The following is a 21,864-nucleotide window of genomic DNA, read 5'->3' on the forward strand; positions in this document are numbered from 1 at the left end:
ACATGGGGCTTGAACTCATGACCCTGAGAGCAAGACCTGAGCTGAGATCAAGAGTCAGATGCTGGGACGCCTAGGTGGTTCAGCAATTGAACACTTGCCTTTGGCCCAGGGTGTGATCCTAGGGTCCCGGGATCCAATCCTGCATCAGCCTCCCTGCAAGGAGCCTGCTTTTCTCTCTGCCTATGTCTCTACCTCTCTCTCTGTCTGTCTCATGAATAAATAAAATCTTTTTTTAAAAATTCAGATACTTAACTGACTGAGCCACCCAGGCACCCCAAGATTTTATTTTATTTGGAAGTAATCTCTATACCCACATTAGGGCTTGAACTCCCAATCCTGAGATCAAGAGTCACATGCTCTACTGACTGAGCCAGCCAGGCATCCCAGCCACCACTCCAGTTTTAAGGCATTCATTTTCTTTGCCCTGTTCTGGTCTCCTGACTGACTTCCCCATCTCCCAGACCAGAGCCCACTGTGCATGGCATTCCCTGTTAACATGTGGCATGTGACATATGTCCACACAATCATGAAGGAAAGGAATTTGGGGGTAAAGTCTCTTTCTTTTGCCCCCCTGCCTTCCCTTTCCCTCCCTCTCATGCATGTGCACTCACATTGACCATGACAGTGGAAGATCTGCTACTGGCATAGCCTTCCTCTAACCATAAGATGAACTAGTTTCATAATGAGACAAGAATAATGTAGATGGGAAACAAAATGAAAAAACTTGGGCACTCATGACATCATAGAACAGCTGGGTCAATGAGCCCTGAAGGCTGGCCCATCTCAGACTTCCAATCATGGAAGCCTAACTATGTCCACATTACCTAAGTTGGTTTAGGTTGGGGTTTCTGTTACTTGCAGCTGAAGGCAATTGCACCACCAGGGTTTTGTTTTGTTTTGTTTTGTTTCTTGTTTTTCTTGTTTCTAAATGACTAAGCAGATGGAAAAAAATTAAAAACAAAACAAATCAGAAAACAGCTTTTTCAGATGCAAGATGGCCAGACCAGAATTTGAAGCTGCCTGATTCTCAGTGTCAGGATGTCGATGGGAACACTTCCACTCTTCCCAGATCCCTGGGGTTTCAGCCCATCAGGTCTGTCCTGAGTGGACACTGCGAACTTGCTCATGGCAGGAAGTCCCATGGCTGGAAGTCCCATGGAAGGAGAGCTCATGGCAAGCCGGCCCCTGAGGGTCTGGCAGACACGGCTTTGGGTTTGGGAAAAACAGGTCAGGGAAACACACCTGGGGGAGCGGGCAGCTTTCCTGAGCACTGGGGACAGACTGTTGGAAAGAGTAGAGACAGAAAACATATTCATGACAAAGAAGGCTGCAATTAGGACTTCTGGATAGAGACAGGACTGAATACAAATATTTATATCTACTCCCTCCTTACACTCACTAAATGACAGTAAAGATGGTGAAATATATATTTTTAAGTGTATAAACTCACAAGAATTGGAGAGAAGACAATATTGACAATTTTGGAAGCTGAACAGCAGATAGATGAATGGTAACTTAGCCGTCTTCAGAAAGCTGGATCCAAAGCCAGTAGCAGGGAAGCTACAGGACAACTAAGATTGCACGCATACGTACACACAGCTCTGAGGAATCAGCAGCCGTAGTACCTTAGGAAGTAGGAGTGAAGGTGGGGCATCAATCAGGTCAGATTTTGATCATTAAGCCCTCCTTCTCCTGCACCCCTGGGTGCTTCTGCCCCACTACCTCAGTGGCAGCTTTATCTCTGCCGAGGGTAAAACCAAGGGTTACAGGCTCAGGAGACACCCGGAATATCTAGCACCTGGGGATAAGGTGCTAGATAACAAACAACAGGGGGGCATGAAGGAAGGTTTACACACTGAACGTAAGCTCCTCCTCTTCCTCCTCCCTCCTCCTCTTTGCACTTCCACACTCTGGTCTGGATCAGCTGAAAGGGAAAAAAAAAAAATCTAAGGATGCCACCTTCTGGGTTTCTGCAATAAAATGGTTCATCCAGATCTACCTATATGTAGACCATGGTCTTGTGCACAGAGCTCCCAACCAGCTCTTTAGACCTCTCCTCTTAAATCTGAGCAGACAGCCAAGAATCATAAGATATTTGAGGAAATGTGCCATTTGACGAACAGACTAAGAAACAAGCAACTCAGAAAAAAAGCAGCTGAGAGGAAATAGAGACAATACAGGGGAAGAAGACTTCAAAATACCCATAGTGGTAGTCTAGAAGTTAGGAGAGAAGAGCAGCCATCATGAAATACAAGCTGGATGTGATCATAAATAATGAATCAGGTAATTAGACTCTTTGGATTAAAGACATGATGACAGAAATTTAAGAAAAATACATGAAAAAAAAAAGAAAAATACATGAGAGTCTGGAAAATAAATCGAGGATTTCTCAAACATAAAACAAGCAAAAAAAGGAGAGAAAGGATAAACCAATTTGGGTCTGGTCAAAGAGGAGGAATATCTAAATAATAGGAGTTCTAAAGAGAGCAGAGGAAATGGAGGGAAAATTATTTTATTTTTTATTTTTATTTTTTAATTAAAAAATTTTTAAGGGACGCCTGGGTGGCTCAGCGGTTGAGTGCCTGCCTTTGGCCCAGGGCAAAAAAAAAAAAAAGGCGGGGGGGGGGGGGGCGGGGGCAGCCCTGGTGGCTTAGCGGTTTAGCGCCACCTTCAGACTGGGGCGTGATCCTGGAGACCCAGGATCAAGTCCCTCATCAGGCTCCCAGCATGGAGCCTGTGTCTCTGCCTGCCTCTGTGTCTTTCATGAATAAATAAATAAAATCTTTACAACATTTTTTTAAAAGATCTTATTTGAGAGAAAGAGAAAGAGGGAGCACTAGTGGGGGGGCGTGGGGGCTGAGGAGTGGGGAGGAGGGACAGAGGGAGAGGGGGAAACAGACTCCCACAGAGCAGGAAGCCTGACGTGGGGCTCAATCCCAAAGACCCCGAGATCATGGCCTGAACCAAAGGCAGACGCTTAACCAACTGAGCCAACCCAGGACCTGAGGACTTTTTAAAAAATTCATGAAAATGTCCCCAAATCAAAGGAGAGGAGTTCCTTGATCGGAAGGGCCCACAAAACATATAGCACAACAGATAAAATATAGACCCACACCTGGGCAGATGGCTGAACTAGGTGATGGGGATTAAGGAATGCATTTGTCAAGATGAGTACTGAGTAATGTATAGAAGCGTTGAATCGCTCACTGTCTTGTACACCTGAAACCAATATAACATGGTATGTTAACTAACTGGAATTAAATTTTTAAAAAAATAACTCACACCAACATATGTCACCATGAAATTCAAACTCCCAGAAACCAAGAGAAAATCCTACAAGCCTCTAGAGAAAAAAAGTTTTCCTCCGAAAGATAATAATCAGAATGGGTTGGACTTTTCAAAAGTGACACTGAAAAGCTTAGAGACGATGAGGATGGTCTTAGAATTCCTGGGGAAAAAAACTCCCAAGTGGAACTCTACACCTGGCCCAATGTAAAGCAAATGGGAGGCTAGAATAAAAACCTCTCAGACATGCAAAACCCTAGAAAAATTTGTTCCCCATGTCCATTTCTCAGGAATCAACTGTAGAAATGTCCCCTACCAAAAACTGGAATAAGTAAGGGAGAAGAGGGCATGAAATACACTCTAGGGGAGGTAACAAAGTCAAGAGGTGATGGGGATTTTAAGAGTTTTTTTTTTAAAGGATCTTGTTGGCCTCCAGGTTGGAATCTGTTTAAAAAAAAAAAAACACCAAAATTTAACTGAGTAAATTTGAAGATCTAATTGGCTTGAAGTGATTCAGAATAAGGCAGTAAGAGGGGGTGGGGTGCCCCAAGGGGGCATACAAAATGGAAGGTTTGTATAGGAAAGGGAGGGCGGCAAGAAGTTATTAGCTCAGGAAAGGAAATGATTGTTTTTGGCAAGGTGGACTTCCTTTGCAGGAAGGGAAGGGGGTCTGATCATGCAGATGAGGTCTGATCCCTCATCTTTTGGGGGATGGCAGAGGGGCCCAGGCACAGATCAGCTCACAGGCACTAACCAGAAAATTGCAGATTAATTGGCTTCAAATTCCACTCCTGCAGAGGTTAAAATAGCATTTAAGTCTTGGTTTGCTGTCCTGGGGGCAAGTGACCCTGTCTTGGGCCTGTGTTTTCTTGTTTAACAAAGCCTTCAGGAGGTTCTAGAAGAAACCCTTGAAGATGATGAAACTGGTAGGACAGGTAGTGTATTTGGTCATATTGAGAGGAGGCTTACTAAGCCGAGAGAGGTTGAATTTGGAAACAACCTGCAGGAAAATAAGCAAATTTGGAAAGGAATGATTAACCCCAGGGTGAACAAACTATGGTATGGGGGATGGAAGGGAAAATGAATCACAGCCTCTGGTGTGGCTTATATGAAAATCCCATTCACATGAGCACAATCCTGTAACAGTGATCATTGCTTTAACCGAAATCACAACATGGCTGTGCCAGGAGGATGGAGACATCGTCCTCCCCTCGAGTGTGCATTTGTAGCTGGTGGGAATGGCGTTCTCCTTCTCTACAGTAGGAAGTTCACATAGAAACTTAAAACTGAGGGCAGCCCAGGTGGCTCAGTGATTTAGCGCCATCTTCAGCCCAGGGCCTGATCCTGGAGACGGGGGATCGAGTCCCACGTTGGGCTTCCTGCATGGAGCCTGCTTCTCCCTCTGCCTGTCTCTCTCTCTCTCTCTCTCTGTGTCTCTCATGAATAAATAAATCTTAAAAAAAAAAAAGGTTTAATTCTCAGATGATTCTAAAAGGCAGCCAGTATTGAGAAACTACTGTTCTGACGGCTTCCTGACATAGGCCTATGTCCCCAGGGTGGCCCACAAGGCCCACATGACCAATCTGGGTCACCCCTCCCTCGTCCCTTGCTCACCACACTCCAGACACGGGGACCTCTTTGCTGTTCTCAAACACACCAACCATATTCCCATCTCAGGACATGCTCATGTTAGGGCCCCTTCTGGCATGTTCTTTTGCTAGACGTTTGACAGACTTGCTTCCATATTCCATTCAGGTCTCTGCTCAAATGTCACCTCCTCAGAGAGGCAGGCCCTCCTTGGCCACTCCATTTAAAATACCAGCCTTCACCAGTCTGTGTCCCCTTACTTCATAGCACTTATCAACATCTGCCATTATGTTATATATTTACTTATCTGGCTTATATCAGTGCTTGGAAAACAGTACAAGCTTAATAAATATTTGTTGAATGAATAAATGAGTGAAGAGGAAATATGTACAATAATGCAAAGTTGGGCATGAAGGAAAAGCTCAATAACTGAGTTTTTTCCCTGATTCACAAAACCCCAGTTGCTTCCTCATAATGCCTCCTGCCATCCTGAGGAACAGCGGGCCCAACTGGAATTTATACCTGAGTCCCAGACAGAATGGAAGTCCATTAACGCCAGTCCCAAGAAAGAAGCTTCTAGAAATAAACACTCTGTATCTGATGAGGCCTTCTGATATGAATGCATGAGAAATTCATAATAAGCATTTCTGACATGCACAAAAGCCTTTTGTTGGCGCCACAAATCGCCAAGCACGTTCTTGTCCGCCATCTTGTGGCCATGCTCGGGAATTCCAGACAAACTTTGTGTCCTGATTTGGCTTTATCAAAAGGAAATTCTGGCAGCTGGGCTTAGCCAAAGCCTTTGGGCAAAACACCTGTGGACACTTGACCAGGCCCAGGTGGTGCCAATCTTCTTAGGCTCCCATTTGTTAGGAACAGGAAGCGATGGAGGTGACTTCTTGGTTTGGTGGCTTTGGCTGGGGGACAACTGAGAGAAGTGCCTATGGGCCACTCCCCCAGAGACTAACCTTGCCTGACTTTGTCCTCCTATTCTGACACGGCCTCCACTATGATCCCAGTCACAACTAGACCCCTTTGATTTGGTGCAGGTACCCAGTAAAGGCTTGTCAACTTCGCAAGTTTATCTTTGGCCTATTTTGTACCGCCAGTATATTAGCGCATGGTTGGCACGGAGCAGGTGTGCAACTAAAGATAGTTGCTGAAGGGATAAAATAATAATCACTAGCATTTATAGAGCACTTACTATATGCCACACACTGTTTGAAGCCCAAGCACTTTCCATACAGTCTCATAAGTCTTGTGTGGATATTCCCAGGATGGCCCCTGACAAACAGGGACAATGAGTCCCTGAATTAGTCGGTAGGAGCTGCCGTTACCAATATTGCACACCTGGTGGCTTAGGCAACAGAAATCATTTTTTCACAGCTTTGGAGGCTAGGAATCCAGGATTAAGATTCCATCAGGGTTGGCTTTGGGTGAGGCTACTCTTCCTGGCTTACAGAAAGCCTTTTTTTTTTTTTTTTTTTTTTTTAGATTTTATGTATTTATTTGAGAGAGTAGGAGAGCAAGAGGGGAAGAGGGAGAAGCAGATTCCCCACTGAGCAAGGAGCTCGACTCAGGGCTCGATACCAGGACCCTGAGGTCATGACCTGAGCTGAAGGCAGATGCTTAACTGACTGAACCACGCAGGTGCCCTGACAGCTACCTTTTTGCTTGGGGTGCAGAGAGGAAGGGAGGGGAGGGAAGGAGAGGAGAGAGGCCTCACCTCATGCTTCCTCTTCTTACGAGGACACTACCTCCATCCCGAGGGCTCACTTGCTCCCAGGATACCTCCTGTAGGTCCTTAATACTTATTGGACACACATGGGTGTGACTTTTGGCAGCTGAGTGGGACATAATAAGAATTCCTCCCAAGAACCAGTAAGTCTAAGGACTCAGCAAAGGGTATAGTCTTACCAGTGACTAAAATCCGAGCTGAACAGCAGGGGGCAGCTGGCAATGCCATCTCTGCCCCAAAGTAGGGTGTAGGGAAGGGGTCTTGGCATCCTTTGCTGGTGACGGCAAGGCAGGGAACGTGGTCAAACCGAGCTTTGGGGCAGGTGGCCTGAACCTCCCTTCTCTCTCTTCTGTGGCGAGGGGGGCAGAGTATGGGTGAGGAGCTTCACGAAGTGGAGACCGTTGAGGGAAAGTCCGAGGACAGGACCGTCCCCAGGCACGAAGGCTTGCTGCCCGGGCCGGTCCCCTGACTACCAGGCTCCCTGAAAGTGCTCGCACCTGCCTCCGGAACCGTCAGCTCCGAGAAGTGCTTGGCTCTTTATCCCAGGGCCCAGCCAGATGCTCCGTCAAGTAAAAACTCCACTGGCTCTGACTGGCCAGAGGTTAGCAGGACGAGGGAAAGAAAGCAAGACTGAAGGCCATTCCGGTCACGCTGCGGGATGGAGTGGGGCTGTGTCCTTGCAGACGGACCTCAGAGCCCCAGGCCCGGGCACCCTCGCCCCTCTTTACTGCTTTTTTTTAAAAAAATTTATTTATGATAGTCACAGAGAGAGAGAGAGGCAGAGACACAGGCAGAGGGAGAAGCAGGCTCCATGCACCGGGAGCCCCACGTGGGACTCGATCCTGGGTCTCCAGGATCGCGCCCTGGCCCAAAGGCAGGCGCCAAACCGCTGCGCCACCCAGGGATCCCTCTTTACTGCCTTTGATCAGGTGAGAGGCAGACGCCCCCGATGCTGCGCGTGCCTGGGTCTATCTCTAGAAAGCCTGCAGGCCAGGCCCTCGCATATCATAGGATGAAGGCAGGTGGAAAGAGAATTACTTTTTATTTTTCTGGAGGCCTCTGGGAGGACCGGGCATTGAGGAGTTACTATTTAGTGAGTGTGAAGATTTGCTTGAGCAACGTGAGTGCTCCTCATGCCACTGAACCGTACATTTAAAAATGGCTAAATGGCAAGTGTTTCCACAATTTAAAAAAAAACAAAACAGGACAGCTTGCACATCCTCCGCCATCCTCTACCTGCTGTGACTTTCTTGTTTCCTTTTCTCTCCAGACCTGTCCAGGACCGGCCACCACCCCTGTGGCTCCTGCCTCTGCCCCCGCTCCCGCCCCCCGCACGGGAAGACCCTGGCCCCTGCATGCCTCCTTCAGAGCTAATCACACCCAGAGGGGCCACTGCTGGGAATCCTACTGGCAAGTGCGGCACACAAAACTCAGATCCCCAGGAGAGGTTTCCATTGTTTTCAGAACATCACAAGAGGGATCCCTGGGTGGCTGAGCTGTTTAGCACCTGCCTTTGGCCCAGGGTGTGATCCTGGAGTCCCTGGATCGAGTCCCACGTCGGGCTTCCTGCAGGGAGCCTGCTTCTCCCTCTGCCTGTGTCTCTGCCTCTGTCTCTGTGTCTCTCATGAATAAATAAATAAAATCTTAAAAAAAAAAATCACAAGGTCCTTAGCGGAGGCACTGGCTCCTTCTAAGATGGCAATGTGTTTAATTTTTTCTGTTTAAGGCTCTCTCCTCCCTACCTATGGCCTCTCTCTTTTTTTTTTTTTTTATTTCCAAATCAGCATAGCTTTTATTGCATCTTTAAAATATCACAAATTAAGTCTGAAAAATCATCTGGCATCTTGCTGTTTCTGTAGCTGGATAATTCAAATCTTATTCATGAGCCTGCTGAATTGTTCCTTTTTCAAAAACATAGATACCATCCAAAAATTTTCTGATATTCTTGTTTTTAACAGTTGTGGCTTGCTGGATCAAAGCAGCTGAGTTCAATACAAGTTCAATGTCATTTCCTTCAAGAATTAACTCATCTTTTTGGGCCTGAGATACAGAACAAGCAACACTTGGCCTCATCCGAACATATGGCCTCTCCTGACCATCTAGCCCAGCCCTGGGCTGTCCATCCTGGGATTCAAGGGAACTGCTGCATCTCTGAGGCTTTCTGGGTCCCCCTTCACAATGCCCTCACCATCACGTGTTTGCACTTTGCTACGTGAATGGAGACAGAATAACCCAGTGGTTAAGAGGCGGATCCTTCTGTTCCCACTTACTTTGCTTCAAACCCTGACTCAGCTCCCCAATCCTACCTCTACTGGGTATATACCCTGGGGCAAGTAACTTAAACTGGCTATTCCTCAGTTTTCTCATCTGTGAAATGGGGGAAATAAGACCTTCTTTGGTATTATCATAAGAATTAAATGGAGTTAATCCAAACTGTCCATGAAACGTTGGCAGTGAGAGGCAAGTTTGTGGAGTGGCTGGCCATCTGGGCTCTGGAGCCAGACTATGGATGTGACTGTAGGCAGACTACTTGGTTTCTCTGTGGCTGTTTTCTCTTCTGTGGAATGGGAATAAGAACAGTAATCTATATTATAGGGCTGTTGCAAGGATTAATGCTTATAAACTTCACGTGATAGCATGCTTAATGCTCTATACATAGTGTCCAATAAATGTTGACTACTATCGTTTGCCATATAAAAAAATGAGCCTGCAAAAAATCCTCCATCAGGTATGACAAAATTTATGCAAAGTGGTCAGCAAAAACCAAACTTGGACATACATTTAGTAAAGTAATTGTATAAGGTCTAAAATAGACTGTAAGATATATATTTTAGTACCCCTAAAGAAAGAACATCCACAAAATTTTTATTAAAAAAATAGCAAGAGAAATATGGAAACAGAACAAGAATAGGCCAATATGAAAAAGATTCATATATATTATAAAAATTTCTCAAAATAGTTTGGCTTTTAGGTACAGGTATTCTCTGCTTTCTGAAAGGTTGCATTATACCACTTGACTTGTATAGAAGACCTACATTAGGGCAGCCTGGGTGGCTCAGTGGTTTAGCACTGCCTTCAGCCCAGGGCGTGATCCTGGAGACCCAGGATCGAGTCCCACGTCGGGCTCCCTGCATGGAGCCTGCTTCTCCCTCTGCCTGTGTCTCTGCCTCTCTCTCATGAATAAATAAATAAAATATTTTAAAAAAACAACAAAAAAAGAAGACCTACATTAGTAGCTGTTTTTGCTAGCAGACAGAAATCCAAAGAGGATTTTCACTCTTACAAAAAAAAAAAAAGGTGAAAAGCAAAAATAACATTCAGTGTTGGTTTTGCAGTGAGCTGTTACAGAGGCCACAAGCACCCCAAGCAGCAAGAGCCACGCAGCCTAAGCTCCTTCCCTGAGGACCATACTCAGCTTCACAGCATCCAGCTACCAGAGCTTTGAACTGTCCCTGTGAGCATCTGGGCTTTATTTCCATTTATATTGTGTCCCTGTTAGCAAGATGTGTCTGTAGGTATCAGAAAAGTGTAGGAAAGGTAATTTTTGGGGGTCGAGGAGCGCTAGAATTTTTTCATATAAATTAATGCTAATTGCTTCTTGGCTTCCCACCATTTGGGCTAACAGAAGTCTCATAAGAGCACTCACACCCCACTTTTAGATAGCGGTGGGGGGTGGGGTATAGGAATCTGTATAAGTGATGAAGTAAGTCCTACTGTTTCCAATGCCAGCATTTCCATTCCAGGTGCTCTCCCCAACCCATGCTCGACCCATGTATTTAACAGTCAGTCAGTGACCAAGTCAGTGTACTATTTTGGTTGTACATTGATAAGCCCGGAACTTAGAGCATGAAAACATGCTTTCATAAAACCTGAAAACCTGAGAGCTCAAAAGACCCCAGGTTATTGATTCAGCCACCTGTCTCCCCTCTGGCATCCCCTCCCCATGACATTTGCTACTGTCCAATGTCTTACATCTAGAACACCCCTGCTGACCCCTGTCAGTCTTGATTAGATTTGGAAGAAGTAGTCAAATAATAGCTAGAGGGAGGATGACTCTAAAAACTCAGCCCTGATCAGCACAGTGCACCTGTTTGTCTTTATGCTCTCCTCATGTCTTTCCAAGGCCAACAAAGATCATGTAGGAATTATTTCCATTCATACACAAAGCATACTACAGTGTTAATATCAGAGTAAAGCAGGGAGTTCATTCAAATATTTGGGAGCCTATTGTGTGCCAGCCACCCTAAAACAAAGGATTTTTAAAACCTCAGATTGTGTGGTATTCTCTGCTTTGTTGGAGAAATGAAACTGAAAAGATGGAGACATGCCCAGTGTTACCCAGCAGCTGTAAGGGCAGGTAGGACTAGAATATCTTTAGAGGATTTTGGATTAGTTCTCTTTCAGTTATTGGCAGGAGCAGATAATGACCACCAACGGCTCATCACAGTAGCTGCTAGTTTGCCCCGTCAGAGGCACAATAAGTAAGTCAAATGGCAGAGTGATCGGACAGGCAAAATTAGTAGTTTCTTGTAGCTACTCTTGCATGCTGGACTTGATTCATTAGGCTCATTCTGGTCTTCTATCATGTGCCTCCTAGCCTGAGGTTTAAAGTGTTCGTGTAACATGTCGAGGCCCACCATGTGCCAGAGAACAAGACACAAACACAGAGCTTTCAGTGTAGGCAAAGCTGGACAGTAAGAACACACCAGGCCATGGGGTGTGAGACAGCAACCAGGGAAGACAGCCAGGCTGGGGGATGGGAAACTCCCCAGGGAAGTGGCCTGAAGCCTGAAGATGAAGAGGACCCAGCCAGGCAGAGTGAGTGGGCAAAGGGCAGGTAGGGAATATGTGTGTCAGGACTTGATTTTTCTTCTGACTTGGAAATGAGAACTTGATGCATTCCAGAGGAGAGTCAGTGTTGGTTGGATCTGTGTGAGCAGAGAGAAAGATGTGTACTCAAAAAGCCTCAGGGGCCTCAGTGGAGAGTCAGGGCTTGATCCTAAAGGTAGGAAAGGTCTTCAGCAAGGTTGGAGACTACATTGTTTTGAGCCTCCCCTTCATTCAGTCTCCACAATGTGATGATGAGCTTGTGCATGAAGCATCTTGGAAGTCCACCATGGGCCCTTCCTCCTAATCAATTACAGAAGCAAGTTCCAACATCTAGAGCTGTATACAAGTTTGAGAACTGTTGCTGGATTTTGTAGGAGTGACAAAATAGAACTACTCTGGGTCTGATACTTGAGATAAATACCTATAGGATGAATCAAGCATGAAGTATTTACAATATTTTATAAGAATTTTTTGCAAGCAGAAAAAAATGGTTGTTTTGAGAAAAAACACTTCAAGATGGCACATAAATATGCACAAGGAAAACCCAGCAATAAAAGAGAAGCATAGGTATCTATATCCAAGGGGAAAAAAGGACCCCAGGAAGAAACAAACCTCGATATTTCATGTTCCTGGAATTTATTGTATGTGCGCATTGCTTTTGTTCATACTTTATCAACTTCTGATGACATTTTATTGAGTGTACATAACTTTTAGAATCGGGATACAGGTTAAGGATTTCTTATCCTACCCTCAAAACACACAGACACTTATTCTTAAAAACAGGAATGTATTTCATACCATTGAAACCCCAAAAATCATTACTGGCCTTTACCTGAGTGGTCTTTTGAGTCACACAAAATTTAAAAGAGGTAGGAAATGGAAAAAAACAAAACAAACAAAAGGTAAAGTTATCAGTTAATACTAGCTGGTGCTTATTACATGCCATTCTAAAGCATGTAAATTCACTTTTCACATTGGCTCTTGCCTCATTTAATGGTGTTTTCAGAGTGTTAGAGTGTAAACCATATGGCACTTTGCCACCCTTTCAGAAAAACGATGTTAGTCTAAAATAATTCCATTTATGTGGTAGAAAAGGAGTTAAGGGGAAGGTATGGATATATTGTTGTAAAAATGAGTGTGTATGTATATGTATGTGTGTTTGTGTATGTGCATGCCTTAAATATGACTTTTCTTTAAAAAAAAAAAAAGACTTCTTCCAGAGTTTTAGGTTCATTGCTGGCTGCTTAGAAAAGAGCTTTCTGATTCACAATTTGGAAGTCTTTTCCATCAGAGTGTCCTGCCATCAGGGGACAGAAGTCCTGGACCCAGTCCATCCTCCACTTGCTTCCTGATATTCACATCTGTGTCTGTGAGACCGGAGTTACCGTGGAATATACATTCATCTTTTCCAGGTTCTTTTTCTCATCGTCGTCAAACTGAGCTTCAATCTCTGCTGGATTGACGTAAGTGTAAAACCGGGCCATGATGGCAAATATTACACAGACAACCAGAAGCAATGCCGCAAATAGGATGTATTCAGCCCACTTTGAAGGAATCAGAGTTGGAGCAAGAAAAAAAACAAAACAATACAGGTTATGATAATGTCTGCATTGTGAGTATGTTTTCTTGCTATGTCTAGGTAGTAGGTACTTTACGATTAAACTATGTTGGAAAATTGGTAGGCTACTACCATAGATATAGAATGGCCAGCTTTTCTTGAATACTCGAGTATAAAGATAACATTTTTTTTCCAACAGCACAGAAATGCAGAAACCAAGACTTTGGGAAGATGAGAGAAAATCTCTGAAAAAACCCATGTTAAGGGACATAGCAGGCCTCTAGAAGGATGAGAACCAACAGAACAGCACACAGTACTCTTGAGGGAAAAATAATGTGCTGAACTGTCCTAAGACCCCCACATCATCCCTTGGTTAATCTTGAGGTTACGAGCACACAACAGGAGCACACGTGCTGATGAGATGCAGAGGGGAAAGTGGAGACATAGATAGGGTAAGGGAGACACATATGCTGAAGTGCTGAAGGAGAGAGTTTCAGTATCAGAGAAGCCCTCATTTTATGTTAGCTAGAAAAATTATAACCACCTTAGAATGGCTCTAACTTTAGGTATTATGAAACCTTCTGGAAAACGTGTCTGGCTTGGGGCCATTAAGCTACATTCAATGAAACTCAGAAAGATCTTTCTTTTTTTTTTTTTTAAAAGATTTTATTTATTTATTCATGGGAGACACATAGAGAGAGAGAGAGAGAGACAGAGACAGAGGCACAGGCAGAGGGAGAAGCAGGCTCTATGCAGGGAGCCTGACGTGGGACTCGATCCCGGGTCTCCAGGATCATGCCCTGGGCTGACGGCAATGCTAAACCGCTGTGCCACCGGGCTGCCCACATCTTTCCTTTGATAGTAAACCACATTAAGGTCTAGTTATGTGAAACCAATCTGAGTATTTTGGTTGTCATTTTCCAACTGTATAACCCCAAGTAGAAATATGAAGAATAGGCACACAGCTGGCCAAAAGACCATTTGATCAGCACTCTCTCTGGCTGGTTTTATCCAGCCATTAGCCTAGATGACCATGTAAATGACCCATCCATCTCCCTAGGTGGCTAGGGAGCATCATCATAACCACCACCGACATATAAGGCAGATGGGACACTTTCTTTCCCCACCTCGTACCTGTTCACTGAACTGGCCTGCTCCTGCCACAATGAGCACAATGATGTTGCCAACAGCCACTGTCAGCAGCCATCCCGCCTGAAGCACCGACTTCATGTTGGAGGGGGCCTGAAGAAGTCAAAAAGCAAAGTCAACCCAATCTAATTTGGAACTGTGGAGCTGCAGAACACAACTTACCAATTCATTTAATTGGGCAGTCCACCCAAAAAAAAAAAAATGCACATTGACAGTCAGGTTGGATCAAATATAAAAAGGATTATCTTTTGGATAACAAGACACCCCAACCACTCATGCATGAACATACAAGAATCCTTTGTCTCCCACTCTCCACATACTTAGAAAGTTGTTGTCCTGAGTTAGGTGGACAAATCTCTAGATGAACCAATTCTATTTCTATAGAAGAGTTTCCAAGTAAAGCCATCCATCCCATTCTCTTTCCCCTAAATGGAGGCTACTCTCTGGGTCAGAAGCTCGATCTTCTGTGAGCTTCCCTGCCACGTCACCAAACCTCTCTTGTAACCTATGATTACAGTCATTTTATTAGACTGTGAGGTCATCACAGAAAGGGATTGTCTAACATATTTATGATTTTTACTGCAAGACTTGAAGGTGCTAGGCATTGTAGGGCCACAGTGCCCTTAACTCTATTTTGATAAAATAATTGAGAAACTAAGCTCTAATTCAGGTACCAGCAAAATTTGCCTCATTAGTCTCATCTTTAACAGTTGAAAGCAATAATATCTTTTAACTTTTAAAAGCTAGGACTTGAGTAGTGTTGTTTACTCATAGCTATGGAGAGATCTCAACTGAGCCTTAATGATTATGAGGACATTACCCAGAAATGAGCACTATTATGAACAGTTGGTATCATTTAGTTGTTTCAGAATATAGAATCTGCTGCCTATCATGACTCTGGTCATGGTCATTAATACAGTTTTTCTCACTTAGGACTCTAAATCTCTAGCATATGATGTGGGAATGCAGAGTCATATGATACATGCACCCAAGATGCTAAACAGAGTCATATTATTATTCGATAAAGACACAACTTGGGGATCTCAAAAACCTTGTTTGGTGGAAGATATCATAATGCTTTCTAGACTCTTCTAAACTATAAATACATAATTTATTGAAGTTAAGTCCCAGCACCATTTTTTTGAAGGTAGGGGTATGGAGGAGGGGTTGATAGAAACAATGACCAAGAGACCTGAGAATATGAGAACTCCAGTCCTGTGACAGAGAAAACCACCTCGCCGCAGGTGATGAGGAAGTACTGCGGGATCTGCAGAGCCATGTTAACTGTGTTGGGTGAAATATCTTCAAACATATGCAATTCAGGGCAGCCAGTGCTCTAAACCACAAAGGCAAAAGTGAGAAGTTAAAATGGAGATTGCTTCTAGAATAAAAATTGCTCAAATAGGCAAATGGAGTTTGGACTTGTAGGATCACGTCAAAGGATTTGTCAAGTAAGTACACAATTTAAGTGACAATATGCAATTGTGCATTTTATCCTCATGATGAAATGGCCTTGGTGGAATTTGAAAATCTGTTCACTAGCATTTTCCTCTTAAATCAGAGAGTAGTTTGGAAGTCAGGTTTGTTTAAAACCTTGCCATCTCTTTGAACTAAAAGTTCGTAAGTCCATGTAAATAGTCTATGGAGAAGCATCAAACACAGGTCAATGTGAACTTTTAAGTCAGAGTCAGTCAGTCTTGTTTATTTTTATTCTAAAAATAACAGCCAACTTAGGTCAATGATAAGTTAAGGAATTAGTGGCAAATGAATTCTAAGCCCATTTAAAACACAGATACTAACACTACCCCAGTTAAGTCATTACCAGGTCCTAAGTGTTTGAGTAGAACTTCTGATCCAATAGAATGACCTACTGACCTGCGTTCCGATTACATAGGTATATGCACTACCAAATTCAAGGTTGGATGATTGGAGAACTTTTGTACAATTTTGTGAGATCTGTTGTGTTGAACTTATTGTAATGTTTTTTCTGTGGAAAGAAAGAATAATATAGGTGAATCTTCCTGGTATTAACAGCTTCAATGTATAGAAAAAGACTTGAAATCCTTGAACTTTGGAGCACAGTGTCCAGGATGAGTACTTACGTGCCCAAAGAAAAGAACTGATACTCGCTGGCATTGTGACTGGTGACATTCACATAAACTTTGTCGCCCATGGTGATGTTGAGGCTCTCATTAAGACTATTTATAAATCTGAAACAGAAAACCATCGATTTTGTGACTGGACTATGGGATACTTTGCTTTAGGTCATAGCATGTGCACCTGAACTTGGGCTATGGTTTCTTTTGTAAGGAATTTAAGATGTTTATAGAAGATTTCTAGACTTTTTTTTAAAATTTTATTTATTTATTCATGATAGTCACACACACAGAGAGAGAGAGAGAGAGAGAGGCAGAGGGAGAAGCAGGCTCCATATAGGGAACCTGACGCGGGATTCGATCCCGGGTCTCCAGGATCGTGCCCTGGACCAAAGGCAAGCACTAAACCGCTGCGCCACCCAGGGATCCCAGATTTCTAGACTTATAAAGGCAGAAGGAAGCCACCCTAGGTTTGCCCTTGTTCACTCACTCATGAGAACACACCCAGAAGAACTGGCCACAGTCTTCTGCCTTGAGCTGTTTTGAGTCCTTTGTAATTATGAGCTATTGCAATGGTATGTTGGGATATTAGCATGGATTGAAATAGGAGCTGGTCTCCCCTTCAAGAAGGCAGAGCTTTGTGTTCCTTGCTCAGGAGCTTCAGAACTAAAGCAGTGAAGGACCAAAAGTTGAAGTTGCTTAGTACCCTAACAGTCTCCATCTGGGCTTCTTTCTGGGGTTGGGGATGGAAGGCCATGTTCTGTCCTTTACCCCTAGCCCAAAGAGTGGAGAGGAAGAAGAGGGCCAATCCAGCAACCAGAGACACTTTTGGGGAGCTCGCCTCAGGCAGGGAAGTCTGTGTCTGCAGGACCTGGAGTGATGGTGACTGGCATCACATTAGAATACAGATAGGAGTGTAGCACCCACAGGACTTGGTGCTAGCTCCCATGGCTTCCTCCAGTTGCTGAAAACTCCCCTATTTGTAAGCTTCACATGGAGCCAATTGAATTGCTTTCCTTCAAAAGGCCATATAGATAGCGACAGTATGGGCAGGTGATTAGATCCCTTCCTTAAAAGTTTCAGACTATAGAAGACCCTGACACTCCAGGCTATAGAAGGGTGCTGCTCCGAATAAGACTAATTGATTTCTTCCTTCCACGAGAGAGGTGAGGAAAGCTTTCTGCAGATTATCCAATTTAAAGAATGGGAAGTAATAAGATCATATATCCAAGTACTGCAGAGAACCATTTAACCTGTGTGGCCAAATTTCACCAGCTTTGTGGCAACAAGAAATATTGGCCAAATTCTAATTACTGGGAGAACATTTCTCTGAATTAAGCTCAGGCCCTGGAGTCCTGGGGCATTTGACTTGGTGTAGTTTGATAGGTGCTTACTACAGAAAAGGGAACCCTGACGCAGGTCAACAGGAGCCTAATAGTTGGGTGGACAACTTTGGGTGAAATGACTGGCTCATATGGTAACTATGTTTAACCTTTTGAGGAACAGTTTTTCAAAGTGTCTGCATCATTTTATCATTCTACATTCCCACCAGCAGCGTCAAAGTCTTCTGATTCATCCACATCATCACTAACACTTGTTATGGTCTATTTTTTGGTTACTTTTGTTTTGGTTTTTGGTTAGAGCCTAGTGGTGTGGGCTGGTATCTCATTGTGGTTTTGATTTGCCTTTTCCCAATAATTAACAATGCTGTGCCTCCTTCCTTGGTTTTTAGCTGTTTCTATATTTTCTTTGGAGAACTGTCTCTTTAAATACTTTGCCCATTTAAAAAATTGGGTTGTCTTTTTACTCCTGAGCTGTAAGAGTTCTTTATGTATTCGGAATCTCTTAGATATATAATTTGCAAATATTTTCTCTCATTCTATGGGCTGTCTTTTTAAAAGATTTTATTTATTTATTTGAGAGAGAGAGAGAGAGAGAGCATAAGCAAAGAGGAGAGGGAGAAGCAGACTTCCCGTGAGCAGGGAGCCTGACATGGGGCTTGATCCCAGGACTCTGGGATCATAACCTGAGCCAAAGACAGATGCTTAACTAACTGAGCCAGGTATCCCCTTTTTACTGTCTTGATGATATCGCTTATAGCACCAAAGCTTTCCGTATGATGAAGCCCAAGTGACTATTTTTTCCTTTTGTTGCTTGTTCTTTTGGCTTCATAACCAAGACACTACTATCTAACCCAAGGTCACAAAGATTTACTCCTATTTTTTAAAATAAATTTTATTGTTTTAGTTATATTTAGATATGTGATCCACTGTGTATATTTTTGTGTATGGTATCAGGTAGGGTACAACTTCAGTCTTTTGTATGTAGGCATCCAGTTGTCCCAGCACCACAATAATTTCAATAAACCCTTCATTTCAATAACTATCTTGAAGTGAAGAAATTTTTAAAAATCTACTATGGTCAGTTATGCACTGCCCATATTCCCTCCTCAAAGTATCTCTTTCAGTAAGACAGTCATGAAAACCAAGGACTGATATAAACTGAACTTAAAACCAAGCCTATGCAGAGATTTTTCTAAATCTTAAATTGAGCTTATTAGAAACTAATGAAGCATATATAATCATATCATCTACATTAATGCTTTTTGTATCACTAATGAATAAAAATACTTGTAAAATATTGTTTTTTTAACTTTTCTCATTCTCTTAATCTATTTCAAATGATTTATATGCACATATTAATTTGTGCATATATAATTATATATAATAATTATATATAATTTATAACAGATACTATATTTATGCATTATGAATATAGTATAAAATATCAAAATATTTTTATTGGATGTGATAAAAGTTTTAAAGGCCACCTCTCTAGAGAAATTTCATACGTGTGGACAAAAAAACCCATTTATGAATGTGAACTGGGGCACTGTTTGGAAAAATGGCAGCAACCTAAATTTCCTTGAAGAAAAGAACGGATAAATAAATTGTGGTATATGCATGCAATGGAATATTGTATAGTGGTTTAAGTGAGTGGATAAGGGATACATAATATAGATAAATATTAAAATGATATTTTATAACATAATATATTTTATAATATAAAATTACAGAACATATACAGTACAATAATATATTGTTTAAAAACATGCTCAAGAACATTGTAAGCATATACATATGTAGCCATCCATAATGATAAAAAATTCATGAGAAAGATCAATATCATATTCTCAACCAATTTTTGACCCAAGTATTCTCACTATTTTCATTTTTTTTAGAGAGAGGGAGAGTGTGCATGCGTGTGCAAGCATGCACAAGATGGGGGGAGGGGCAGAGAGGAGGAGAATCTTGAGCAAGCCCTATACTCAGCACTAAGCTGGTTGCAGGTCTCAATCTCACATCTGTGAGATCATGACCTGAGCTGAAATCAAGTCGAACACTCAACTCACTGAGCCACCCAGGTTTCCCTGTCATTTTATTTTAAAGGGCTTTGTTGAAGGAGGTCATGTAAGTCTTGCAACTTACTGATACCTGAACTGAAGGCAGACCCTTAACCAACTGAGCTACCCAGATACTCCTCAACAAAGACAATTTAAAGAAGAATGAAGCTTTAGCATAGCACCAGAACAAGAAAGGATACCATGAATTAAATTGTTCGAAGTTTCTAAAGTGAGGAGACATTTCTGAAGAAACCAAAATGATGGTTCTGAGCCACAAAGGACATCCCAGATGCACTTCTAACTCAGACTCAGACACAAAGATCAGGAAAGGGCCAGGTGACCATCATCAGAGGATTTCTTTCCAGATCTGCTGGGACAGTTGTGTGTATGTGCATGTGTGCAGGACAGAGGAACAATCCAGAAGACAGGAAGATATTATGGGCTAAATTGTGTCTATCCCCCTACCCCTAATTCATATGTTGGAAGTCCTAACCCTCAGGACCTCAGAATGTGACTGTTTTTGGAGACAGGGTAAAATGAGGTCATGATGGATCCAAGATCACTGGTGTCATTTTTTTTTTTTTAAGATTTGATTTATTTATGAGAGAGAAAGAGAGAGAGGGAGAGAGCATGATCAGAGGGTGGGGAGAGGGAGAAGCAGGCTCCTTGCTGAGGATGTGGGGCTTGATCCCAGGACCCTGGGATCATGACCTGAGCCGAAAGCAGATGCTTAACTGACTGAGCCACCCAGGCACCCCATTGGTGTCCTTATGAGAAGATTAGGACACACACAGAAGAAAGGCCATGTGAAGACATAGAGAGAAGATGGGCATCTCTAAGCCAAGGGGAGAGGCCTCAGAGAAAACTAACCCAGCCAATGCTTTGCTGTTGGACTTCTAGCCTTTAGAACTATGATGAAATAATTTTCTGTTGCTTAAGTCTTCCAGCCTGTGGTTCTTTGTGATGGCAGTCTTCGCAAACTCATACAGAAGAGAACAAAGAAAATGAGATGGAACCAAAAATCAAAAGCTCCTACTGCTGGTTACTACCCATATGTAGTTATACTACAGAGAGATGTGAGAATACCAAGGAGAAAGAAAATACCCAAAGCTTGGTGAAAGGAAAATTAAATCAACTACAAAGAGTGGCAGATGCTGTGTGTGTGTGTGTGTGTGTGTGTGAGAGAGAGAGAGAGAGAGAGAGAGAGAAAGAGAGAGAGAGAGAGAGAACAAGGCCTGGATGTCAATAGGGACGAGCCTCCAGAATTGTGGGAAGAAAATGGCAGACAACCTATAACCAACTATGAGAATAGACAACCATTTTCAGGCAAGCAAGGACTTGCAATTTACCTCACGCTTTTCTGATCAGATATTTGAGCACAAGTCTGCAGCCAAACAAGAAAGGTGTCCGAGGAAGATGCCATAGAATTCAAGAAAGAAAGGACAAATAGTGAAAATTCTAGGAGGACAGTAGCATCACAGGACTACAGAGCAAATGCCCTGGTTATATCAAAGAGGATGCTGAAGAGTTGGTTCTCAAAGAGGAAGGTGAATTCCCTGGATTCATTCTCTGGATCACCCTGGAGTTAAAAGCTCATGCTTTGGTCAACAAGAGGCCAAGTGAGTTACAGGAAAACACAAAAGCTGTGCAAGAAAACCTTGGTTTAAAGACAATGGTATGGGTAGCCCTGGTGGCTTAGCCGTTTAGTGCTGCCTTCGGCTCGGGGCGTGATCCTGGAGACCGGGGATCGAGTCCCATGCTGGGTTCCCTGCATGGAGCCTGCTTCTCCCTCTGCCTCTCTCTCTCTCTGTTTCTGTGTCTCTAATAAATAAATAAAATTTAAAAATAAATAAAGACAATGGTGCCACTGAACAATTCAGGGTATATAATAGGATATTCCAATTAATTTTGACATTCAGAACATTTCCATTTGTGGACATTTTTTAAGGATATAAAATTACATTTCCTTCCCTTTCAGACTTTTATTACATTGTGACTAATATTTTTATAGTCAACCTGTAAATCCTGTTTATTAATCATTTTTAGAATTAGCCTAGCACAGGGAATACACACAAAGATAAATATTACAAATATTAACACTGTAAAAGCTAAAATCTGAAATGGTTAATGAGTGGCCACACAAAGATTGGCAATAAGAGTTGAGGTTAATAGGAGCCCTACACTTATTTCTCCCCCAACTTGTTCATATTTTTCAATC

The 21,864-nt window shown here is 42.9% G+C and overlaps 1 protein-coding gene across 1 annotated transcript in view; it reads right to left on the reverse strand.

Moving 5' to 3' along the window:
* Nucleotides 1-12,059: 12,059 nt before the first annotated feature.
* SLC15A1 (solute carrier family 15 member 1) overlaps nucleotides 12,060-21,864 on the reverse strand; it is a 50,263-nt gene continuing 40,458 nt past the window's right edge. The window contains exons 19-23 of the mRNA XM_025441208.3: nucleotides 16,250-16,357; nucleotides 16,023-16,134; nucleotides 15,340-15,483; nucleotides 14,133-14,240; nucleotides 12,060-12,984 (exon numbers count right to left, since the gene is read on the reverse strand). Coding sequence (XP_025296993.1) covers nucleotides 12,796-12,984; nucleotides 14,133-14,240; nucleotides 15,340-15,483; nucleotides 16,023-16,134; nucleotides 16,250-16,357 — 661 coding nt within the window. The 3' untranslated portion in view covers nucleotides 12,060-12,795. The remainder of the gene's footprint in view (nucleotides 12,985-14,132; nucleotides 14,241-15,339; nucleotides 15,484-16,022; nucleotides 16,135-16,249; nucleotides 16,358-21,864) is intronic.

The sequence above is a fragment of the Canis lupus genome, chromosome 22, assembly GCF_003254725.2.
Source record: "Canis lupus dingo isolate Sandy chromosome 22, ASM325472v2, whole genome shotgun sequence".
Classification (NCBI taxonomy): Eukaryota; Metazoa; Chordata; class Mammalia; order Carnivora; family Canidae; genus Canis; species Canis lupus.